The following is a 22,324-nucleotide window of genomic DNA, read 5'->3' as shown; positions in this document are numbered from 1 at the left end:
AGCTTCCTGGTTCCTCCAGGACAGGCAAGTAAGTCAGGGGCTTGGCTCTCTCCGGTCTCGTGTTTCTCCCGGGTTTATTTTCTCCCAGGCATGAGTACAGAATCCTTTCTCTCCACCACTAGTTTATCACATCATCTGGCTGCTACATCCCTCTCAGTTACTGTTTTCTGAGGACTTACAAGTCTTCTCCCTCCCTGCCCGCCCGGTCACTCCTGCAGTGCGATCCCGAGAAAAGAGCAGAGGGCTTGGAAGCCAGCAGGAGCCGAGTTTAATCCCAGCTCCACAACTGACCAGCTGTGTGACCTTGGGCAAGTCAGTTAACCTCCCTGAGCTGTGCATTGTTTATCTGCCTGAAATTACGGAGATGATCTTATTTTCTTTAGCAGTGGGACTCCCCGCTAGAAGGAAACTGGGGCTTTTTGAGGGGTGAAAACTTTGATAAGCCCTTTGAGGTAGGGGGAAGAGCCCCCTACCCACTTCCCCACGAGAGAGGCTTGAAGAACCATAGACAGCTGCCTTGGGCTGGCCACCAGCTTTTGTTTTGTGACAGGAGTAAGCAGGTTGAGGGGAGGGCTGGATGCTTGGGATAATGGAGGGGATTCTTTGATGCTTGGTAGAGAGAAAGAAAAGGAGAGATGAAACCACTGACAAGGAAAGGAGCCTAGACACCCCGCAGCACCTCACACCCAACCTGTTCAAAAGGGACCCATCATCTCCCCCAACTGCTCTTTCCCCACCTTCCCCATCTTGGTGGTACCATCCCATCCTGGCCAAATGCCAGCCCAGATCAGGGGTCTGGCCATCTAGACCTAGGGACCCTCCCCAGAATAATGTTTTCAGCTCCATAAAATAAAATAAAAGGATATAGAAGAAACCAGTTATACTGAAATACAATTAGCAAAATATTCAAACAAATGTGTTATATAGTAATCTATGTGCTTCTTCATTAGCATGTTAGATAAGATTCAGCGGAAGCTCTCAGAAGTATTGCCCTTTTGAAGGAGTGCATTTCAAGATATGTGCATGTGAAAAACGTGGTTCCTATTGGTGACTATGTCACAGGTGCCGCCCACGACTGTGATGCGTTACCTCCGCTCATATTTGAAAGATATTCTAAATGTCAGTTGCAAGTTAGAGAAATAAAGATGTAACTTCTCCCCCATCCAGGTTCACGGACTCTCTGAATTCTGTGGACTCCACACTAGGAACCTTTGACCTAGAGTCTCGGTTTTTCCAACCCACTCATTCCCGCCCACCTCTCCTAGTCAGTCTGCAGGCACTGTGCCTGCATCTCCTATCCCCACAGCCACTGCATGGGGCTGGGGCCTCACCCTTTCTCACCTCCTGGCCGGCCTCCTCACCTCCATTCTGGCTCCACTCCTCCTGTGCTGCACCCTGAACCCTCATCCCCAAATGCAAACCTGACCGTATCACCCTTTGCTCTGGATTCTTCGATGGCTCCCTATTGCCTGCATGATAAAATCTACAGACCAGTGCAAAGCACCAAGACCCCTACCCGGCTCTCCAGCCTCATCTCTCAACACTCCTACTCGCCTGCCTTTTCACGTTCCCATCAGTTTGAACTACGTGAAGTTTCCAGAATATGCCACGTCACTAAGCTTTTTCCTATGCTGTTCCCTCCACCCAAAATGCCCTCCCCGAGCTGTCCAACAAGGCAAACTCTTAAAGATTTTTTCCAAGTCTCAGCTCAAATGATTGCTTCCTCAGGCCCCACCCCACCCACTGGCACCCCCTGGGCAAACGTAGGTGTCCCCTTGCAGGACTCACCACACCCAGTTCATGAAGGTCAACTTGCCACGTTACAAGGGTTTGATGAGTCTGTGTCGCTACAAGATGGCAAACTTCAGGAGGCCAGGACTGAGTCATTTTTTCTTTGACTCCCCCAAACCTAGTACCGACCCCGGAGCCCAGGAGGCCTTCAGTGAGTGTTGGTGGAGTAAATGAATACAATATGAAAAAAAAACAACTGATTTCAGGCATAATAAACACATTTAATAACAGCAAACAAAGAATAAACCCATCTCTCGATCTGGAATAGCTGAAAACAGGGTCACGGGGGAAGGGGAGGGCGGCCAAAATCGACACTGTGCTGTGACGATCTCTCTGCTTTTCTTTTCTTCCCTTTACTGTTCTGGTTAGATTTCCCACATCCTGGGAATGACAATGCGCATGTTTTGATCTATGCAGCATGCTATAATTTCTTGAATTCCGCTCTCTATTCTTTGAGAGATCCTTCTGTTATATACACATACCTCAATTAGGGGGCGATTATCTCCCTTACCAAAAGGCTCATCGTTTCGGTTTCATTAAATAAAGAGTTCTTCCAGTGCATGAAGAATAAGATTAGATTTATAGAAATTCAGTTTACATTTGGCTTTTTAGGAACAGATGTCGTACACAGCCAAGCCACTGCTCTGTCAGGCTTCCTGAAGTTATGGTGTACAGGCTCCTTTGACTCCCTTCTGGCAAACTCCTGGCTTAACCCCTTATGACCCAGGTCTGCTGAGGCTATTCCGGGCACCTGGCCATCTAATCCAATGACCTTTGCTTGGAGCCTTCTGTCTCCACCTCCCTGAGTCATGCTGCCGCCGCTGACCATCCAATCTTTCCTAAAACCCTCAAAGTCCTTGGCCTTTGCCCACAATCTCTGCTCACCCCACCTTCACCATTGAGATTCCAAATGTGTTTGTTCATCAAGCTTCCTGCTGGTCATCTCCCCATGGAGGTCTCAAGGGCAAATACGATAAAGCAGATGAGTGAGGTGCCCACCACACCCAGCAGGCTCCCCTTTCATATCCCTGTGAAAGACGCCACCGTCCGCCCATTTTCACGACCACCTCCCTTTCCCTCGTGCCACAAATCCAATCCATCACCCGCCATGGGGCGTTCATCTCCTGAATACATCTCCAGCAAACCCATCTCTCTCTCCTACGTGTGTTAAGCTCCAGGAAGCACTGGAACTGTCTGTTTCCATTCATTACTATAACCCCATACTTATTAAACACATGACCTGGCACACAAGACACTCAGTAAACACGTGCTGAATCAGAGAACAGGGGAGCAGACAAATCCTACTTTACAAATTGTAACACTGAGGTTCAGAGAAGAGAAGTGATTGGCCCATGGTCACCTAGATGGACCAATCAGGACTTAGCCCGAGGGTGGCTCCAGCTCTGCTCTGGTCACAGGGTTGGTTCCGGTGTGTTCTTGCCCCACTGCCCGAGGCCCTCTGCCTTACCTGAGAGCACCGTGAAGACCGCCGCAAAGGCATTGAGCTTGAGCCCGTCGATGACATTGCTGGAGTGGAAGAGCTCGAGACACATGAGGCTGAAACCAACCACCAGCAGGAGGATGTAGAGCACCTCGGAGACGACCGACAGCCACAGGACCCCTGCACGGAGGAGGTAGGGAGGTCGTGAGGTGAGGACGCACAGGGTGGCCTCTCCCTGGGTTCGTTCCACCCCACGCCCCTGGGTTGGGGGATCAAGTCGTTTTAGGGAAGACCTCGGTTCTAGGGTGGGTCCTGATCAGGTAAGGCGATCCTGGCCAGCCATCCTCCTCACCAGGACTGGCTCAGGAAGCCCGGCTTAAGTCAGTCAGAGCGTGGCACTCTCAGGATGACAGTTACTGGTTCAGGGAGGCATGTGACCAATAAGCGGGTCCATTCAGATAGGAGGGAGGAACTTCCATCCTGTGGCTGGATGGGAGGCTCTCTTTCTCTTCTCATCTGTTACATGACCGCCACTGGGAGCCATCTCACGGCCCAGAGATCACCTGCCTTAGAATGAAGCTGACACTGGTTGCTGAGCAGAGCAGTGGAAAGATGACCTCACTGGGCCACGCAACCACCAGCCCCGAGGGCTTCCCTGTGGCTAAGCTGGCCAGTATGATGTCCTCTGTTACTTACAGCTATAAGCATCCCAACTCTTACACACATCATGCTTGCCCTCAAGGTATACACCTACATTTTTATTTACCCTGTTCCCTACTCCACTTTTTTCTAGATACCACCACTACTATTCCCACAGCTTCAACCTCGTGGTTCTCTTGGGAGCTGCCATGCTCTGCTGTGGTCCCACCCCACTGGGCACAGCTAATTGATCCAGTGTGATCACGTGACCTAGAATTGGCCAGTCAAGGCCCTTCTCTAGGAATCTGTGCTTGGAACCCACTGAAGTAGACAGGAAGAGAGGCCCAGATGGGAGTCCAGGCACTCTGTCAGTACGAGCGACTGGTTCCAGCTGTTCCTGAAGGCCAGCTGCACCCCATCCTGCCAGTGCTGTGGCTATCCAAAGCTTCTTTTTATTCCTTAACGTAGTACAGCTCCCTCTTCCCCCAAATTGGTCCAAATTGGGTTACCATCATTTGCCACCTAATTTAGGGGGCGTCTTCTGTTTCTCCCATCCTACATTATTCTTCCTTCTTCCTACATGCTTTTTATTTGAAGAACCCCTTTCCTCTCTCAGTCTGTGCAGTTCAGTTGCATCAGATTCACACCCTGGCTCCGTGACTCGTATCTGGCCAGTCAGAACTCCGTGTCCTTCTGACTCTAGTCATTGGCTCAGGAATGAACCTCTCTATGCCTCAGTTTCTTAACCTATAAAATGGGAATAATAATAACTCCTATCTCATAGTATTGTGGTGCTGTGAGGATTCACACAGCAACGTAATGAGCTTGTGCTTAGCACATAGTAAGAGCTCAGTTCATGTGTGTCATTACCATTGTTGGATGGGAGGAACACGGCGGGGACTGGAAATGGAGCCGAGGGGTCCTTGAGTGAGGTCAAGGTTAGAGCCAGTCAAGAGGGAGAAATGACACTGTGGGAGCAGACGTGATTTCTGAGAAAAAGGGTGGCGAGTAAGAGGTGGAGCACATCATGTGACTTACCTTCCAAGCCACGCTAACCATAGGTTTTGAGAAGGGACTAAGGATGGACCAGGCCTGGCCAGCCGGAGATGGACACATGACCCAAATCAGTTCAATGAGTCAGGCACAGGACTTCTGCTGAAACTATTGGGAAAGAAAATTCCTTTTTTCCACTGGGTTTGAGGCTGGGAAGATGGAAGGATGGAAGTGACTGCATCAAGTAGCAAGGGCCTTCCTGGGGGCAGAGCCAAGGCCAAGGATGGCGGCACCAAGAGATGGAGGAAGACCATGTCCTGTGACGTTGAGCCCCCAGATCCAGCCATGCCTACAGCTGCCAGTCATTTGTTCTTTCAATCACACGAACCAAGAGATCCTTGTCTTTGCCTACGCCGGTTTGGGGTAGAACTTCTGTCTCTTACAACCAACAGTCCGGACCTTCAGTTTTTCTTTTCTCGGAAGCTGTCCTTCCCTACCTCTCTGCCTTTGCACAAGTTGTCCTTTCCACCTTAATGCCCTAGGGACGCCCGATATACACCATTCAGTGAGGGAAGCAAACAAACAGCAAGGTCTGAGCCCCGATCTATTCTCTGATGAAGAACCCAGATTCTCAAACACCCACCATCATTCCTAATGCAACGGGGCTTTCAGAGCTTTGAAGAACTTTTTTCTTTTTCTTTTTGCTACAAAAATATCGCATCTCCTGGGCAATCCCTTGGATTTCTGTAAGAGAATAATGTGCTCTTGGCAGCCTGGATGTTGTTAAAACATCCCCTGGCACCATACACTCGCAGCCTCTGAGGCCCTTCGCTGGCCCGAGGCCCACCGGGCAGCGAGGAGGAATGCAGGAGGTGCAGGGTGAGCTGGGCCATGCAGGGGTGCTGCTGCCCTCGGGAAGCCCTGCTCTCCCTCCCAGCAGCCTTCACCTCCAGCTGCTGTTGCCCTGCTGGTGGGCGGAGCCTCACCAGGGTGAGGCTCACCGACTCAGCTGACTCCCCCGCAGTGCCCCTGCTTCCCCAGGGGATGCTCTCATCCTGCCCAAGTGGGCCCCTGGCCAAGCCTCCACCCCACCCACCACCCCCCATAGCAGGGCCCAGCTCTGCTCTTTCAGATGGGATGGGCGTGGGGGACTGAGATGCTCCAGGAGTTAAGTTAACCATGGAGAAACAGGCAGTGGAATCTCAGCTGCATGGCTGCGGTTATGCTTCTTATTTCTGCCAGATTTATTTCCCTGTCTAGCCACTGGGCTCAGAGCATCTGTCTGCAAGTTACAGCCCACCTAAGCCAAGGAAATTAATAACTATAGTAAGAAGCGGAACTGTTGCTGAGGTTATGCTAATAGCAGCAACAATGTCACAGTAAGGGCCAAGGGATATTAGGTGTTTATCACGTGCCAAGTCATACTGGACAATGTTAATGTTCCACCCAATGTCCTTGCACCTCTTTTTAGCGTTTCTGTCTTTGGAGGATTGTCTTTGGGCAACTGGACTACATCTTGCCCATATTCATTCAGAAAGTGCCTGGAAACTTACATTTTCCTCTCTGTTCTGTTGTCAACCAGTGGCCGACTGGGGTAGTCCAGCCCCATGGCTCCGGTGGAAACCACCCTGGGTGGTGACCCACACTGCAAAGCTCCCTCAGGGCCAAAACTGAAGCTGCCCTCTCTGGGCCCTGGCCTGACATCACCCCCTCACTTGCCTTCCTCCCTTCCCCGTTCTGCTCCCCTCAATTCCCCTACCATTCTCCTCCAGGGCATTTCCTTTATAAATGACTTGCACATGGATCCTCAGCCCAGAGTCTGTTTCTAGGGACTCTGGCCTCAAACACCAGCATTCACATGCATGATCTCCCCCAATCTTCCTGACAACTTTGCAAGGCAGCAATGCAGCACCCATATTACAGATGAGCAAACTGAGGTTCAGAGGGATTAAACCACTGGTCTACACAGCTGGATAGTGAGTGATATAGTCAATCTGGGTTCAAACTCAGGCCTCTCTGACTCCAGAAACCATCATGGGTAGGGAGGTTGTAACCTATCAGGATAGAATGGCCACTCTGAAGTCATATCGGGGGAGTTGGGTTCCCTGGCGATGGCTCTCATCTATGTGCACTCCAGCATCCCAAAGAATTCCTGCATCGGAATTCTTGCAAGAAGATGGCCACGGAGTGGGATTATGGTGGGGAAGGGGGTTCTCAGTGATCCTGAGCCCAGCCGGCCACCAGGTGTGGTGGGGAAGGAGGTCGCAGGGAAGAGCAGATGAGTCTTGAGGATGCTGGTGACTCAGGCTGGGACCTAGGACCTGGACCCTTTGCTGCAATGCTCATACCGGACAAAGTCTCTTTGAGCAACAAAACACAAAGAAACTATAAAGGACTAAAAATAATTGTGTGCTTTGGCAGTTGGGGCAAATTATGATTACGGAAAACAAGATACGAAAAGACAAAAACCCCAACTGCTGGGGCTTCCCTGGTGGCGCAGTGGTTGAGAGTCCGCCTGCCGATGCAGGGGTCGCGGGTTCGTGCCCCTGTCTGGGAAGATCCCACATGCCGCGGAGCGGCTGGGCCCGTGAGCCATGGCCGCTGAGCCTGCGCGTCCGGAGCCTGTGCTCCGCAACGGGAGAGGCCACAACAGTGAGAGGCCCGCGTACCGCAAAAAAACCCCCAAACAAACAAACAAAAACCCAACTGCCACTTCTGAAGAGCCAGGAACAAAAGCACAGTACTGCGCATGCCCCTGCACACAGTGCCTCTTATCAATTTCTATTGATTAAGGAGGCCAAGAACCCTGGTAGGTAACACTGGGAACCAGGCTGGAAAAGATGGGTTTGACCCATGCTGCAGAGGCAGGGGCAGTCCTAAAGGGCTTCGCAAGGGCAAGACACGCAGGGAGGCTTGCTCTGGAAGGGGGTTGGCTGCAAGACCCGGTGGAGGTTTGGGCCGCGCTCCATGGAGAGATGGTGGTGGCCTGGGTCGTGGCAATGATGGGGGCGGGGGTGAGGACAAGTGGGGAGCTTGATAACTCCAGAGGCGTGGGCTCAGTGGACTGCTGACCCATGAATGCGATGGCAAAGGAGAGGGAGGAGTCCAGGGTGGGGCCGTGTTTCCAGCGCAGGCGTCTGAGCAGACAGTCATCGTTCCTCAGCGAGAATGGGATGATGCTAAAGGTAGGAAGGCGGTGAGCTCAGCCACTCCTGCATGTGCAGGGTCTGCAGCAGCTGCAGGACCTCCAGTGGGGATGTGCAGGAGGCAGCTGGAGCTCAGACAGGGATGTGGGGACATTGGCAAGACATGGGCACTCACTAAACGTTTGCCGTGATTGTTAAAGAGATGGATGCCCAAAGAAAGCATTTAGAGCAAAAGAGAAAAGAGTAAGAAGTGGAATCCACAGGAACATCAATACTCAAGGGGAGGGGTGGGGAGGGGCCGCAAAGGTGTAGTGACACTGTGGGTGTCCCACCCATCCCTGCCGACAGCACTTCAATGCACCTGCCACCTGCCAGCACCTCTCTGCCCCAGGGGTTGCCCTGGTCACCAGAGCCTAGTCCCCACCTGCTGGGAGACTGACACCACCCTGCCCTCCACCTACTTCAGCAGCAGCCCTCAACCAATGCCTGATGTGAGCTGATAAATAAGTACAAATTATACCTGTGTTTCCCACTGTAATAGGGAAGAACAAATCTGACTCCATATTGGATTGGTTTCTTTTCCTTTAACCTTTATACTCCATTGCTTTTGCTACAAGTTAAGAATATTGCCTATAGCCTGAAATATACAGGATGGCCCATGCTCAAGGTTCTGACCTTTATAGGTGTAACACTTTTCCATTCATATAGAGATAAAAAGTTGCAAAACAGAGAAGAACATTTGTCTTGTTGGAGGTTTACAGGAACAGCCTGACCTGACCTAGCCTGACAGTTGCAAGAACAAAGGATTCCGGCACCAAGAAGTTTGCAACGACTAACCACACCCCATCCCATTTCAGTATAAAAGAAGCTTGAATTCTAGCTTGGGGAAGCTGGTTCTTTGGGACACGAGTCCACCATCTTCTCAGTCTGCTGGCTTTCAGAATAAAGTCGCTATTCCTTGCCCCAGCAACTCCATCTGTTGTCCTGCCGTGCATGAGCAGTACAAGCTTGGACTCAATAACACCACCACCAGGGGAGAGATGGTGTTAAGTGTGGAGAACCACAACATTAAATTGTCTGCATCAAAGAGTGAAAACGCTATTCGCTTTTCCATTATTTTTAAAATTCTTATCAGCCCAATCAAGAGAGTCTCCGCTTGGCGATAATATGTCCTTAACACTTTCCTAACACTTGTTGATTGTTTGAAACAACGAGAGGGCTCAGATCTTCAGCAGTTCCTAAGCAGACTTGAAGAACATTTTGACAGTTGCCTTCTGTGCTGCGGACTCTCCATCACCCCCATCCTCTCCCTCCCCTCCCAGGCCACAGCTCTCCACCCCTCTCTGCCCTACTCTGTGCCCCAGCGGACTGACTCCTTAGAAGGGCATCCCCAAGCTCCCTGGTCCTCTGACTCAGCAATGGGGGGCACCAGTTGGAAATCGGCACATGGGAGGAGAGAGGTCAGCGTGCTTCTGCCCTGCTCCTTCTCTGTCTCTGTCTACTTCTCTGGCATCAGCTTCATCCTCTTGCCCACGACTACAGCTCCGTTGTCACGGCTACTATTCTCACAGACCCCAGAACACTGTTCTTGCCCGTTTCTCCTTTCTGTCCAATGCTGGTAACGGCTCCCCTCTGTCATCAGCCCTTGGGGGCCTCAGATTCTCTTAACCCTTTCCATGCCTCTGTTAGGGGTTCTTTCATCCAAGTGCCTTCATTTGAACCATTTGGGAGATTCTGTTTCCCGCAGACAGCCTCCTTGGCACATCATTTTTTATGGCAAGGGATCCAATTAGAGGAGTGATCTTAGCCAGTGGTCCCAGCGTAGGCCCCGAATAGCAGCAGCAGCAGCACTTGGGAACTTGTGATGCAAATTCTTGGGCCTTTTACTGAATCCAGGAACTCTGAGAGTAGAACCCATCTGTGTCTTTTTTTTTTTTTAAATAAATTTATTTATTTATTTTTGGCTGCGTTGGGTCTTTGTTGCTGCGCGTGGGCTTTCTCTAGTTGCAGCGCACGGGCTTCTCATTGTGGTGGCTTCTCTTGTTGCAGAGCATGGGCTCTAGGCACGCGGGCTTCAGTAGTTGTGGCACATGGGCCCAGTAGTTGTGGCTCGTGGGCTCTAGAGCGCAGGCTCAGTAGTTGTGGCGCACAGGCTTAGCTGTTCTGCGGCACGTGGGATCTTCCCGGACCAGGGCTCGAACCCACGTCCCCTGCATTGGCAGGCGGTTTCTTAACCACTGCAGCACCAGGGAAGTCCCCCATCTGTGTCTTAGCGGGCCCTCCAGGAGATGCTGATGCACATTCAAATATGAGCATCGCTGATCTGAAGTCCCCTTTCAAATGTATGTAGAAAAAAGAGAGTCGACTTGTGCGGGGGAAGGCATTGAGTCAATAAATGCTAGACGGTAGTTTGTTGGCGTCTGGCCAGCGGAGAGAAGGTATAATGGGAATAATGAAACAATCGGGAATCATCCCGTAGTGTCTGGTCTAAAATCAATGCCCACTATTAGCGTTATGGAATGCAGGCACGTGTGAATAAAGGAAGCTGGGAAGGACAGTGGGCTGGCAGCCTCTGGGCAGGACCAGCGGGGAGCCTTGGTGCCACCCGGAAAGGCTCAATAATCACAGAGATGATTGTTTCAAGTCTCTGAAACTTGATGCTAATGGCTCAATTTGCAGCTGAGAACTGGTGACCTCCCAAGGCAGAAGAAATGAAATGATTTCTCATCAGGTGCAGGGCCTGTGGGGTGACAGCTAATCCTGTTAGCTGCACTTTTTGCCTTTTTAAAAAACATCTTCATGACGCCAGCTCTGACCCTCCACTGATGCAACTGATGGGTTTGCAAGAACCATTTCCCTTTTGCCCAGGAATCCCGCCCTTGCTAAGACACTTTCCAGGGCCAGCTCGTTGGCTGAGGGGAAAGTCACAGGCGGGAACCGTCTTGGATGTGTGACGTTGGCTGGGGGCCTTAACCTTTTGCCCTCTGTTTCCTCAATTGAAAAATGGGCGTGATAGACTTGTGAGCATTAAATGAGACAATATCTTTAAGTCACACGAGCCTGGCATTTGGAAAGTATTCAAGAGAGCTAAGTATTACTATTACTTCCTAATTAGTATAATTATTAGCAATTACAATAATTACAAGAGGCAGTGAGGCACAGGGGTGAAGAGCCAGACATGGGCCAGGCCACCTAGATTGACACTAGCTCTGCCAGTTACTAGCTGGGAGACTGAGCAAGTGGTATCACACACTGTACCTGTCTTCTCACTTATAAACTGGGGATAGATCTAGTACCCACTTATGGACTGTTGTGAGCATAAAGCAAGTTAACTGATCAGTGAAGTGCTAAGGGCAGTGCCTGGCACATAGCAAGTGTTAAGTAAGTGTTAGTTACTGTTACTATTATTGTTGTCATCGTTGTTATTCCCACGGGACGTAGCCAAGGAGTAGGCAGCCTGGAACAATTGCATCTCAGCCACTGGACAAATAAAATTTTTATGGTGGCGGGGGGGCGGGGGTGGTGCACAGGGGGATTGTGGTAAAATCATATGAAATCCCAAGATGCAATGGCATTTTAAGAGAAAACATTTTTCCTCCCCAAATCCATCAGTTTCATATGTCAAATCAATAAGTCGTGGTGCAGTGGCCGCTGGCTGTGGGCTCGGTGACACGCCCCCTGAAACCCAGCATGTTAAATCATGTAAATGGCGTGGGCCAGGACCCCTGAGGCTGGAAACAGCTCCATGATAGCTGCTGTTTGCGAAATGTCAATACTGGAAGCTCAGAGGCAGAGATGCACAGGGGATGGGAGGAGAAAGCCAGAGGCCTCGAAGAACTATGGGGAGGGACTTTGGGGGTCCCCGAGCCCCCAGCCCTCCATCTGCAGATGAGAAGTTAGCCCAGAGAGGAGTTAGGATGTGCCCCTGTCACAAAGCACATTGGGGGCAGATTGGGGTAGGGGTGGATTTGCCACCTCCCCGGCTGCTCAATGTTGCATGATTGGGGTGACTCTGTCACAGGCACTGGGATTGAGATTTTAGGGGAAAGGGGCTGCCTTGAAGATGGTGGCTGCACCGCACGTCTGTAGCCCTGAGTTCCAGCCCTGATGCCGTGGGACCTCTGGAAGGCCCCCGCGTCTCCAGGGGCCTCAGTTTCCCTCCCGGTAAAACAAGTGGATTCTCAAACAAGCTGCCAACAGGCCGAAGCCAGTCCGCAAAATTGTCTTGTTTGGCCCACACAGTATTTTAAAAATATCTGAATTCATTATCAACATTTAAAAATAGGAGACTTCACATAAAAATCCAGATTTCTGGATTTGTTTGCAAAATGGGTGGATGCAGGACTATAAGACCCGCATGCCCGTATGATGCTGACTGTGAGGCTGAGCTGGGGCGGCCCCCCTCAAGCAGGGCAGCCCAGACCCCAGCCAGCGCCCTGCACCCCTTCATGGCTCCTTCCTAGCACTCGTGAGCATTGGGGCTTACAGCCCCCCAAACAATGCTGTCTAAGGTCATTTCTATCCCTGACACTCGGCAGCGATGCAACATTTTGAGACCCTGTATGGTCCTCCCTGATATTTACATGTGGGAGTGAAATACACAGCAAAGTCTCAGTTATCCAACTTCCTCAGGGATGGGGGGGTTCTAGCAAACACCGTGCTACCCCACACATGAGGGTACCAATCTTCAAAGAGTCAGATTCAAAGGAAAGACATTCAGCTCTAAAAATATGCCCAGGTTGATTTAACTGAGCCAAGAGCCTGGGTCTGAACGCTATTTCCAAGAGTCATCTTGTCCACCCCAGCCCTACAACCTGTCCACGAAGGCCTGAGAGGGCCAGTGAGTGGCCCGAGGTCACGACACTGGGAATCTTCCTTTCATGAGTCAGATAGAACCTTTTAGGCTTTGACTGGAGGTCATGGTGGAGACCCTAGGTGGCTGCTCTCGTAGATGTGCAAAAAACATTGGGTAACAGAGCGCCTGGGAACGGAATGCCATTCAAACGTCCATCAGCGCGTTGCTCTGGAAACACAGGGCCTGGCTGGGGCTGTTCTCTGTGTCAGTCACCATCTTTTCCAGAACTGTCCTTCTCTAGAGCCTCTCTACTCAAAGCAGACCTACTGACTCAGGTCTACATTTTAACCAGATCCCCAGCTGACCCGAGCACATGTTCAAGTGTGAGGAGCACTGCTCTAGAGGATGAAGTTCATGTGTTTTACTATGGGACCCGCATCCTTGACAAGCAGGTGCTAAGTAGCCCTGCCCACCTCAGCACTGGCTGCTTGCTGAACATTCCACACCCTCCTGTGCCTCCAGCGTAGCCCTGGCCCTTGGAGTGTTGTCCTCCTCTGGGGTCAGCTGAATAACGGCAAAGATATCCACGCCCTAATCTCCAGAACCTATGAGTACGTTACCTTATACAGCAGAAGGGACTTTGCAGACGTGGTTATGATCTTGAGATGGGGACATTATCCTGGATTAATTGGATGGGCCCAATGTAATCACAAGAGTCCTTATAAGAGAGAAGCAAGAGGGTCTGAGTCAAGAACAGGAGATGTGACAATAGAAGCAGAGGTTGGAGTGATATGGGGCCACGAGCCAAGGAATGCAGGCAGCCTCTAGAAACTGGAAAACGCAAGGAAACAGGTTCTCCCCTGGAGCCTCCAGAAAGGGATGATGACACTTTGATTTGAAATGAGCCATAAGGCTCATTTCAGAATTCTGATCCCCAGAACTTTAAGATAATAAATCCAGGGACTTCTCTGGTGGTCGAGTGGTTAAGACTTAGCCTTCCAATGCAGGGGGTATGGGTTCAATCCCTGGTCGAGGAGCTAAGATCCCACATGCCTCACGGCCAAAAAAACAAAACATAAAACAGAAGCAATATTGTGGCAAATTCAATAATGACTTTAAAAATGGTCCACATCAAAAAATAAATAAACAAAAATAAATAAATTGATGTTATTTTAAGCCATTAAAGTTTGTGCTAACTTGTTACTATAGCAATAAGAAATTAATACATCTTCTTTCTTTGTTCAAGATCAGCTCTGCCAGGAAGCCTCTCCTGACTACCCTAGCCCCCACTGCGGCCCCCAGACAGACCTCAGCAAACAAGAAAGCTTCTCCATCACTTCCAGGTAGATGCCTTGCTGAGATGGAGAGAGCCTGGACTTGGCGTCAAGCAGGTCTGGACCCTTACCTAACTTCTCTGAGCCTCAGCCTCTTTGGCTATAAAATGGCTATAAAATGGAGTCAACACCACCAATCTCACACATTTTCTGGGCAAGTTAAATGAGATTATGGCTGCAAACCCGCCCCCAGCTCCCAACAGTCCAGTTCCTGGCACATTGTAGGTCCTCAGTGAATGTTGTGTATCAAGCTGACAGGCTGGGCCCAGAGAAATGAGTCGTTCTCCTCTGAGCTCACAATTAATAAACGAGTTTATCACTGGAATGGATTTTGACAATGTCTTATGGTCCCCGGAGTTCCACAAGGTTCCAGTCTCTGTCAATTTAGAAATGACTCTAGCAGACATGCCCTTTAGAAATGCCTCTGTTGGAACCCTGGGACAATCACTGAGCATTTGAGATGTGTCGTGGTGACCTTGGCCTTCAGCATCAGGCTACAGTGATTTTTCTCTCTCTTTAGGATCTAGAAGCTGGTCTTGAAAATAATCTCTGGCCCACACAAGCCGGGGCCTGGGGAGGAGGCTGGGAGGGGGAGCGTGGTGGGAAGAACTTAGAAGTCCGAGGTGAGTACTGGCCACTACACCCCACCCAGACCTCCCAACACTTTAGCAAGTCCTCTCATCACTCTGGGCCTCCCCCTTCCCCATCTCTAAAATGGGGTTGCTATGTAGGCAAAGGAAGTAGGACAGGGTAGGTCAGAAGTTGCAAACTGGCCTGAAGACAAGCTTTTGAGATTTTTTTGCTGTGTTTCCTGGGTTGGTGTTTTGTTTTGGTTTGGTTCCTTCTCTTTCTTTGTCTCTCTGTCTTTCTGTCTCTGTCTCTCTGTCTCTGTCGTTCTGTCTCTCTCTCTCTCGTTATATGTGGTATTTTTAAAAGTTTGAATTAGAAAAATGAATTTGAAAAATGGGAAAATCACATGAAAATCTAGATTCTTTTGGAAATCTGGTTGACCAGGGCCACCTTCCTACAGGAAGATGATGGCTGGAGCCCGGTGGTGGCCACTCCCTGCCAGAGTCCTCACCCTTCCCTATAATTTCCTGCTCTGGAGGCTGAGGGCTACAGTCCAGGGAATCAGCCCAGAGTGCAGGCAGGTTCTTTTACAATGAGAGCTGGGAGAAAGCCTCTGGGGGGTGGGGAATGCCAGGCGGTGTGCAGCCAGGGGACAGAGATGGGCAGGGCTTGGGGAGGAGGTCGGCAGGGGGTGCTGGGGAAGGCGCTGCATCAGAAGGGCCTCCCAGACACCAGCTGGTTCCTACTCCAGCTGCCACCTACTGCCAGGTGGGAGAAGTAGTACCCTGGAGAACACAGCTGTGAACACAGAATTGGGCTGGTCATTGCAGAGTCGGTTTAAGAAGGAAATGGTTATCTGCTGTGAGATGGTAGTGTGCCCAACGGTTAAGGGCATAGCCTGGGGAGCCAGACCACCTACAGGCAAATCTCATCTCTGCTAACGACTTGCTGTGTGGCCTTGAGCAAGTTACTTCACCTCTCTGAGCCGGTTTCCTCCTCCACCTCAGAGGGTGGTTGTAAAAATTAAATGAGACATGTAAAGAAGCATAATCCAGGCTCAGCTCACGATAGCTCACGATAGGCCTCAATATATGTCAGCTATCCCCATTTAACAGATGAGAACATGGAGACTTGGAAAGAAGAAGAAAAAATTCATCTGTCTCAAGCCTGACAGAGCCAGGCCGAGTGGGTAGTGGGGAGGTACTGTCAACCAGGTGATCTGGATTCAACATTTGCCCAGGATGTCAAGAAGAAGCACAGTCTAGCCCTCTGCCTTTGGCCTCCCTGTGGCCCCCTTGCTAAATCAAGGGCATTCTGACTTGCCCTCCCCAATCCTCCCCACACCTCCAGAGCGTCCCTCTTCCCTTAAACTCACCTGAAAAACCACAGTCTCTGCACCTAACAAATTTCCCAAACCCAGACTCTGCAGAGGGCACTATGCGGAATGCAGAGGGGAACAGACTTGGATCCAGCCCTCTGGGAACCCCAAATTTAACCTGAGGGCTGAGATACACCCAATAATGACAAGCACGTTATACATCACCTAAGGAGGGCAAAGCACCATGCTGGGGCCTTGGCAAAGAGAAGCTCATTTCAACCCACAACAACCCTATGACTTGGGTGCTATTATTTTCTCTGAGTTACAGATGAGAGGAGACTGGGCACAGAGAGGTTAACTACCGAGCCCAGGCACATAGCTAATAAGTGGCAGAACTGGGATTCAAAGGCCAGCCAGCCCAGATCCCCCTGCATGCCAAGCCCAGCTGGCCTCAAGGTCTGGTGAGCCAGTGGAAAACAGGGCACTTCCTGATAACCTCTGGGTGGCCTGCCTGGTCCCTTCCAACAAGCATTCAAACCAGCTGACACAGGCTCCATCTGACAAATGAGGACACTGAGGCCCAGAGAAGGAGAGTGATTTGCCCAAGGTCCCACAGCATTGGCAAGGGGAGGAGTCATGAGTGGTGCCCAGCTCTGTCTGAGCCCCCCTTCCAGCTCTCTGCAGGGGCTCTGCCCCTCTTCTGGGCCATGGACCCCTATGGCATCTGATGAAGCCTAACGTTTTTCTCTGAAAAATGTTTTTAAATAAAACAAACATACAGGATTGCAAAGGAAACCAATTATACTGAAATGGAGTTATCAAGACATTTTTTTAAATCAAATATATAATATTAACCTATGTACTTTTTCATTAATGCACAAAATAACAAGATCTAGTGCAAGTCTAATAACTTCGGTAACTTTGAAGGAGCGAGGAAGAAAGTGATATTTTCAAGACCTCTGCAAACCCTGTAATGTGTTATGAAAACTGTGATTCCAACTGGCAACAAAGTCCCAGGTGGGGCTAGGACTCCACATATCATGGAAAGAAATGCTTAACTGCCAGTTAGAAGCTAGTGAGAGTAAAGATGTAATATTTTGCCACCCAAGTTCTGGGATCCCCTGAATTCTGACCACTGACCCCTTGGGAATTTCCAGGTTAAACATTTCTGCCTGAAGCAGTTATTCTCCAATATGTAAGTGCTTGTTAAGATGCAATTCCCAGGCTGGCCCTAGGGAAGCTGATGCTGCAGAGACAAGGAAGAGGCTGGGCTCTGCATTGTGAAAAGCACCCCAGGTCATTCTGATGCATGGGCCATATTTTGAGAAAGAGTCGTCTTTCAAAAGCGCAAATACCACGAAGTCTCTTCTTTGTTGCGACCTTCTGGAGATTTCCCACTGCACTTGGAATAAACCCCAACTTCCAGCCCGGCTTTCAAGCCCCGTCCCCAGATTGTCAAGCCTCTGCCTACCCTTTGACACCTCCTCACCCACCGTGCTGCAGCCACCTCAGGGCCTTTGCACTTGCTGTGCCCTCTGTCCAGAATGCTCATCCCCCAGTGCTGCTTGGTTGACTGCTTCCCAGATCAGACGCCACAGACCACTCCATCTAAACGAGCCACACACCCAACACACACAGTCACTTTCTATCCTTCACCCTGTTTTTATTTTTCATTATTTGAAATGGCGTCTTCTCTTGGCTAACACGTGTGGTCTGTTCTCCATTCACAGTGAAAGCTCCACGCGGGCAGGGATTTTGTCAGACCGTTCAGTGCTATCTCCTAGAACAGTATCTAGCACTGGCCCGGGAGACACTAAGTAAAAAGTTGTTAAATAAATAATTAAGAAAGGACACAAGCCAAGAGGAAAAGGAGGAGATGGCCAGACTCCCTCAGCTGCAAAGAAGCCAAGGGAAGAAACTGCTTCAAGGATGAGGCAGCCGCTGCTGTGAATGCCACCCAAAGGTCAGGCAAAAACGAGGACCAGGAGATGAGAAACAGGCCATGGGCTTTGGAGATTTGAGCCCCTCTAGTGACATCTGCGGGGAGAGAGGCAGAGTCTTCAGAGGGGACGATGCCAAGGGGAATCTGACTTGAGGGGCTAGGGAAGGAGTGGGCGGTGAGGCTGGCGGTGCAGACCCCCTGGGTTTTGATGATGAGAACCGGCCGGCCCGGGGGAGGTTTGCTCAAGCTTCAGTGCAGAGGCAGAGAGAAGGGGAGGCAGCCAGTTTGGAGGTTTGGTCATCTGGACTGGGTGGGTCCCCGAGTCATTAATTCAATTTCGGGGGGGCAGGGACAACCCCGGCAGAGCAGCCCAGGAGTCCAGGGGGAAAGAGTGGGGCTCTTGGGAGCCCTGACAGAGTGGCTTCAAATCCCACCTCCTCCACGTACCAGCTGTGTGATTTGGGGCAAGTTATTTACATCCTGCTGGGCCTTAGTTTCCTTATCTGTAAAATGGAATGCCTACAATGCCCATTTCAAGGGTTGTAGCAGGGATTCAATGACCTATGTGGAAATAGAGCCTGGTACACAGTGAGCGCCCAGCAAGTGCAATCTTTTATTTCCTAAATGTGTCGGCGCTGTGATGGAGCTGGAATGTCAGGATGAAAGGCCACTCTCAGGACACACCAGAGACATGAGGAGAAAGACCAGCTAAGCACGGATGGTCCACGCGTGAGCCTGTAAGCAGGGGCTGTGGCCAGGCTGGGAAGTCCCAAGAGTTTCTGGAGGAGATGCTGCCTCCGATGGGACGTGAAGGACGAGAGGGGACTGGGAAGGGCAAAGGCCTGGAGGAGAAGGAGTTAGGACCACAGGGAACTTCAGGTGTGGCTGGACCACAGAGGCCGAGAGGTAAAGGGCTGGGGCTGGGCAGAGGAGGCCACTTTATCTCGAGGGCAACGGGGATCCAGTGTCCAAAAGTTCATGCTGGTGCCACGCAGAGAGGGGAGGGAGGGGTGAGCCTGGAGTCGACGCTGACCTGGGGGGAGACCACTCTAGGTATACAGAAAGCAATGGTGCTCACCCCTGAGGACTCCAGGGCGAGTTCATCTGATGCATGTCCCACTAGGACAAGTACCTGAGGTGGCCACCAAACTCCCACCTGACACCATCAACCCTTGTTCCCCCAACGCCATCATGGCCGGCTGAGGGTCACAGATGGAGCCTATTCGTAGTACGGCGGGGAGGGGACTTCAGCTGCCGAGACTCCATCCTGGGGGCTGTGGACAGAGAACAGCCTCAAAGCTGGAATGGGCCACCAGGGCACCAACCCCTGCAGAGCAGGCCAGGAGTCCGGGGCTCAGTGGACAGACTGCAGCTCCACCCTCCTCCCCAAGCTCCCATTTGGAAGTCCTGGCCCCAGGAGGGCCCAGCCAAGACACAGACCCTCAGAGGTCCTCCACGAAGCCAGTGCAAGATCCTCCGGTGGGCTCAGCCTGTTGGGGGCAGCAGTACAGTAGCCTTTAACTCCCCCACACCTCCTGACCCCATTTCCTACTCTCCTCCCCCTTGCTCACTTCCTTCTAATCATACTGGCCTCCTTGCTGGTCCCTAAATACATCAGGCACACACCTGCCTCAGGGCCTTTGCACTTGTCGTTCCCTTCCCCTGGATCTCCCTCCCCTCCCCTAAGTTTTGCCTAAATGTTATTTCTTAGTGAGGTCTTTCCTGATCCCACTGTTTAAAACTGTCAACACCCCTCCCCAGTATTCCCTGGCCCCTTCCCCTTTTTATTTTTTTCTCTAGCACTTATCACCATTCAGCAGCCATAGGGATCTTTCTAGAATGTAAATGGAATCTCATTCCTTTAAGCCCTCCAATGCTCCAGTGTTTTCCCATCACACTCAAAATAAAATCCAAGTTCCTTCCAGGACCCTAAATAATCTGGCCCCTGCCCGCCTGTCTGGCCTGATCTCCCTTCCTCCTTGAGCCAAACGCACAAAACTCATTCCTACCTCAGGGCCTTCACACATGCTTTTCCCTACCTTTGGCAGAAAACATGGGTGCAAGAAATGTCTTATTTTCTTCCTTAAGTAAAGGCACAGGCACAATAATGAATGGAACTGACACCCGGCTTCCATGTCAGGAAGACAAGAGGGCAACAGGGTGGCAACTGCAGCCACCTGGAGGGCCCTACCCCAGGTAAAAGGAGAGGCTGGCTCGACTCAGCCAACTGGTGGGAGGGTGAAACCAGGGTTGCCAGATCTTCCAACTTTTCAAAAGCCAGGAATCCTGATTTTTTAACGTGAAATCTCTCCATTCTGAAACATCAGCAACAAATTCTAATATTTCCAAACACCACGCGATGAGCGGTGGCGGTGTCCTACAACACTAGTGTGTATCCTTCAGAGAACTCAAACCCCAATCACAACTGAGTCCTCTCCACTTCATTATTCAGATGGTAAAAATTCACCCCAGAGAGGGAAGGAGAATCAAACAAGGTCACACAGCAGCACACTGGACTCCAATCCAGGACTTCTGATTCTTAACAGACATGTCTTTAACTCCTACAATGCTACACTAGACCACCACACAAAGGGGAAAATGCTAGTCAAGTTCATGTCAACACCTTTAAGGCATGCACGGAATAAGGGGGAAAAAAATGCTTGTGGGCAGAAATCTTTTAGGACTTATCTGCAAGGGTGTGAGAAGGGCTATTCTAGCACAAAGGAAGGGCTTCTTCTATCTGAGTAGGACATTCATCATGGCGGGGGTTGGGGGAGTAATGCATGATTCTGCCTGAGTCTCCCTTGCACTTGGAATCTCTTTTATTACCCTGGAGCCAGACAGCATCTTTTCTCTTGCTTTTCCACCCCCCACCCCGCCGTCACCACCTTGGTCAAAAGGATCCTAGTTTTATGACTCTAGCAGAGATTCTAAAAATACCTAAACTTACCAACTTCAGGGCTTTATTCTCTCATCTGGGAGGCACTCACAAAGCTTTTGCCAATATAAATGGCATTTCCTTTGGTATTTTTAAAGATCAGAGAATCCAAGAGAATATGCAAGCTGGACGGGGCCTTTGAGATCACAGCTTCCAAATGCCTCGTATTTCAGGCTTAAAAAAAAAGCGGGCGGGGGCAGATTTTAAAGAGGCCCAAAAGGTTAGGTTTCCAGATAATTCACAAAAGAAGAAAAGAATGTAGTTAAAATTCTATGGAAAAATAGATTCAACCTCATTAGCAGTAAAATTTAAATGAAAACATCCATGAAATACCACCTCTAACCAGCATATTGAGCAAAGGTTTTCCAGGTAAGAATTTCTGGCCAGAGATGTTAAGGGAAAGCGGGTTTCCCTTGCAGGAACGCTTCTTACTCAACAGCCATGTGATCCCCGGTGTTCCAGACCCCCTGCAGATAGGAAGGCTGTGTGACTTGTCCTGGCCACTGTGCTCTGAGCAGAAACATGCATCACTTTTGAGGAAATGCATAGAAAAGCTGGCATGTGACCTCTGTAGCCCTCACCCCTGCTTACGGGGAGTGTGGGAGACCGGACACACAGGTTGAGATGTTGGTGTGTAGACCAAGTTTGCTTCAGCCTGGGGCCCTCTGCACCTAAGCTGTTCCTTCTGGAATGTTCTTTCCCCTTATCCTCACATGGCTGACTCCTTTTCTCCATTCAGGTCTCAGCTGAGATGTCATCTCTTCAGACACGATCCAGAAAGGTCCCAGTCTCTCTGCCAATCTAGCCTTCCTCTCCCCAGACCATCCCCACTCTAACAGCTTGTTCATCTTCCTAGCAGCTTTCCCATTTGCAATGATCATATCCTTGGCTCAGTCTCCTCATCTGTGAAATGGGCAGTTGGACTCAACAGTTCCTAAGGGCCCTTCCTCTGCGACATTCACTGCTCCCCACTACAGTCCCGAGAATGGGTGGGACAGACCCCCCCACCCCCCGCCCCAGTTCCAGTGGGGCTGGGACTCAGGCCACGGTGATTGGTTCAGGGATGGGCACATGACTCAAAGCCGAGCCAATCAGAATCAGTCCAGAGCTTTGCTGAAACATCTGGGAAGAAGGTGTTCCTCTTCCATGGTGGGTTGCTAAACTGGGGAAGATGGAAAGCTGGAGCTGTCGGGGGCATCTCTGCCACTACATAACCCACTTGAGAATGAAGCTGATGGGAACACCAAGCTGAGAGACAGAAGCTGCTCCCTTAGTGGACCCGGCTGTGCATTTTGAAGATCTACCCGACTGCTGGGTTACCTAGGCCGGCACATTCCTCCTTTGGCTCAAGCCTGTTGCAATGAGTTGTCTGTCTCTTGCAACCAAAACAGCCTTCAGCCTTCACTGGCCCTTTAAG

The 22,324-nt window shown here is 50.6% G+C and overlaps 1 protein-coding gene across 1 annotated transcript in view; it reads right to left on the bottom strand.

The window, feature by feature from the left end:
* GSG1L (GSG1 like) overlaps positions 1-22,324 on the bottom strand; it is a 133,706-nt gene that overhangs the window by 70,515 nt on the left and 40,867 nt on the right. The window contains exon 2 of the mRNA XM_024744516.1: positions 3,260-3,412. Coding sequence (XP_024600284.1) covers positions 3,260-3,344 — 85 coding nt within the window. The 5' untranslated portion in view covers positions 3,345-3,412. The remainder of the gene's footprint in view (positions 1-3,259; positions 3,413-22,324) is intronic.

This window comes from Neophocaena asiaeorientalis, unplaced genomic scaffold (assembly GCF_003031525.2).
Source record: "Neophocaena asiaeorientalis asiaeorientalis breed wild unplaced genomic scaffold, Neophocaena_asiaeorientalis_V1.1 scaffold91, whole genome shotgun sequence".
Classification (NCBI taxonomy): domain Eukaryota; kingdom Metazoa; phylum Chordata; class Mammalia; order Artiodactyla; family Phocoenidae; genus Neophocaena; species Neophocaena asiaeorientalis.
The sequence above is the reverse complement of the archived record's forward strand: the minus strand, read 5'-3'. Positions and strand labels throughout refer to the sequence as shown.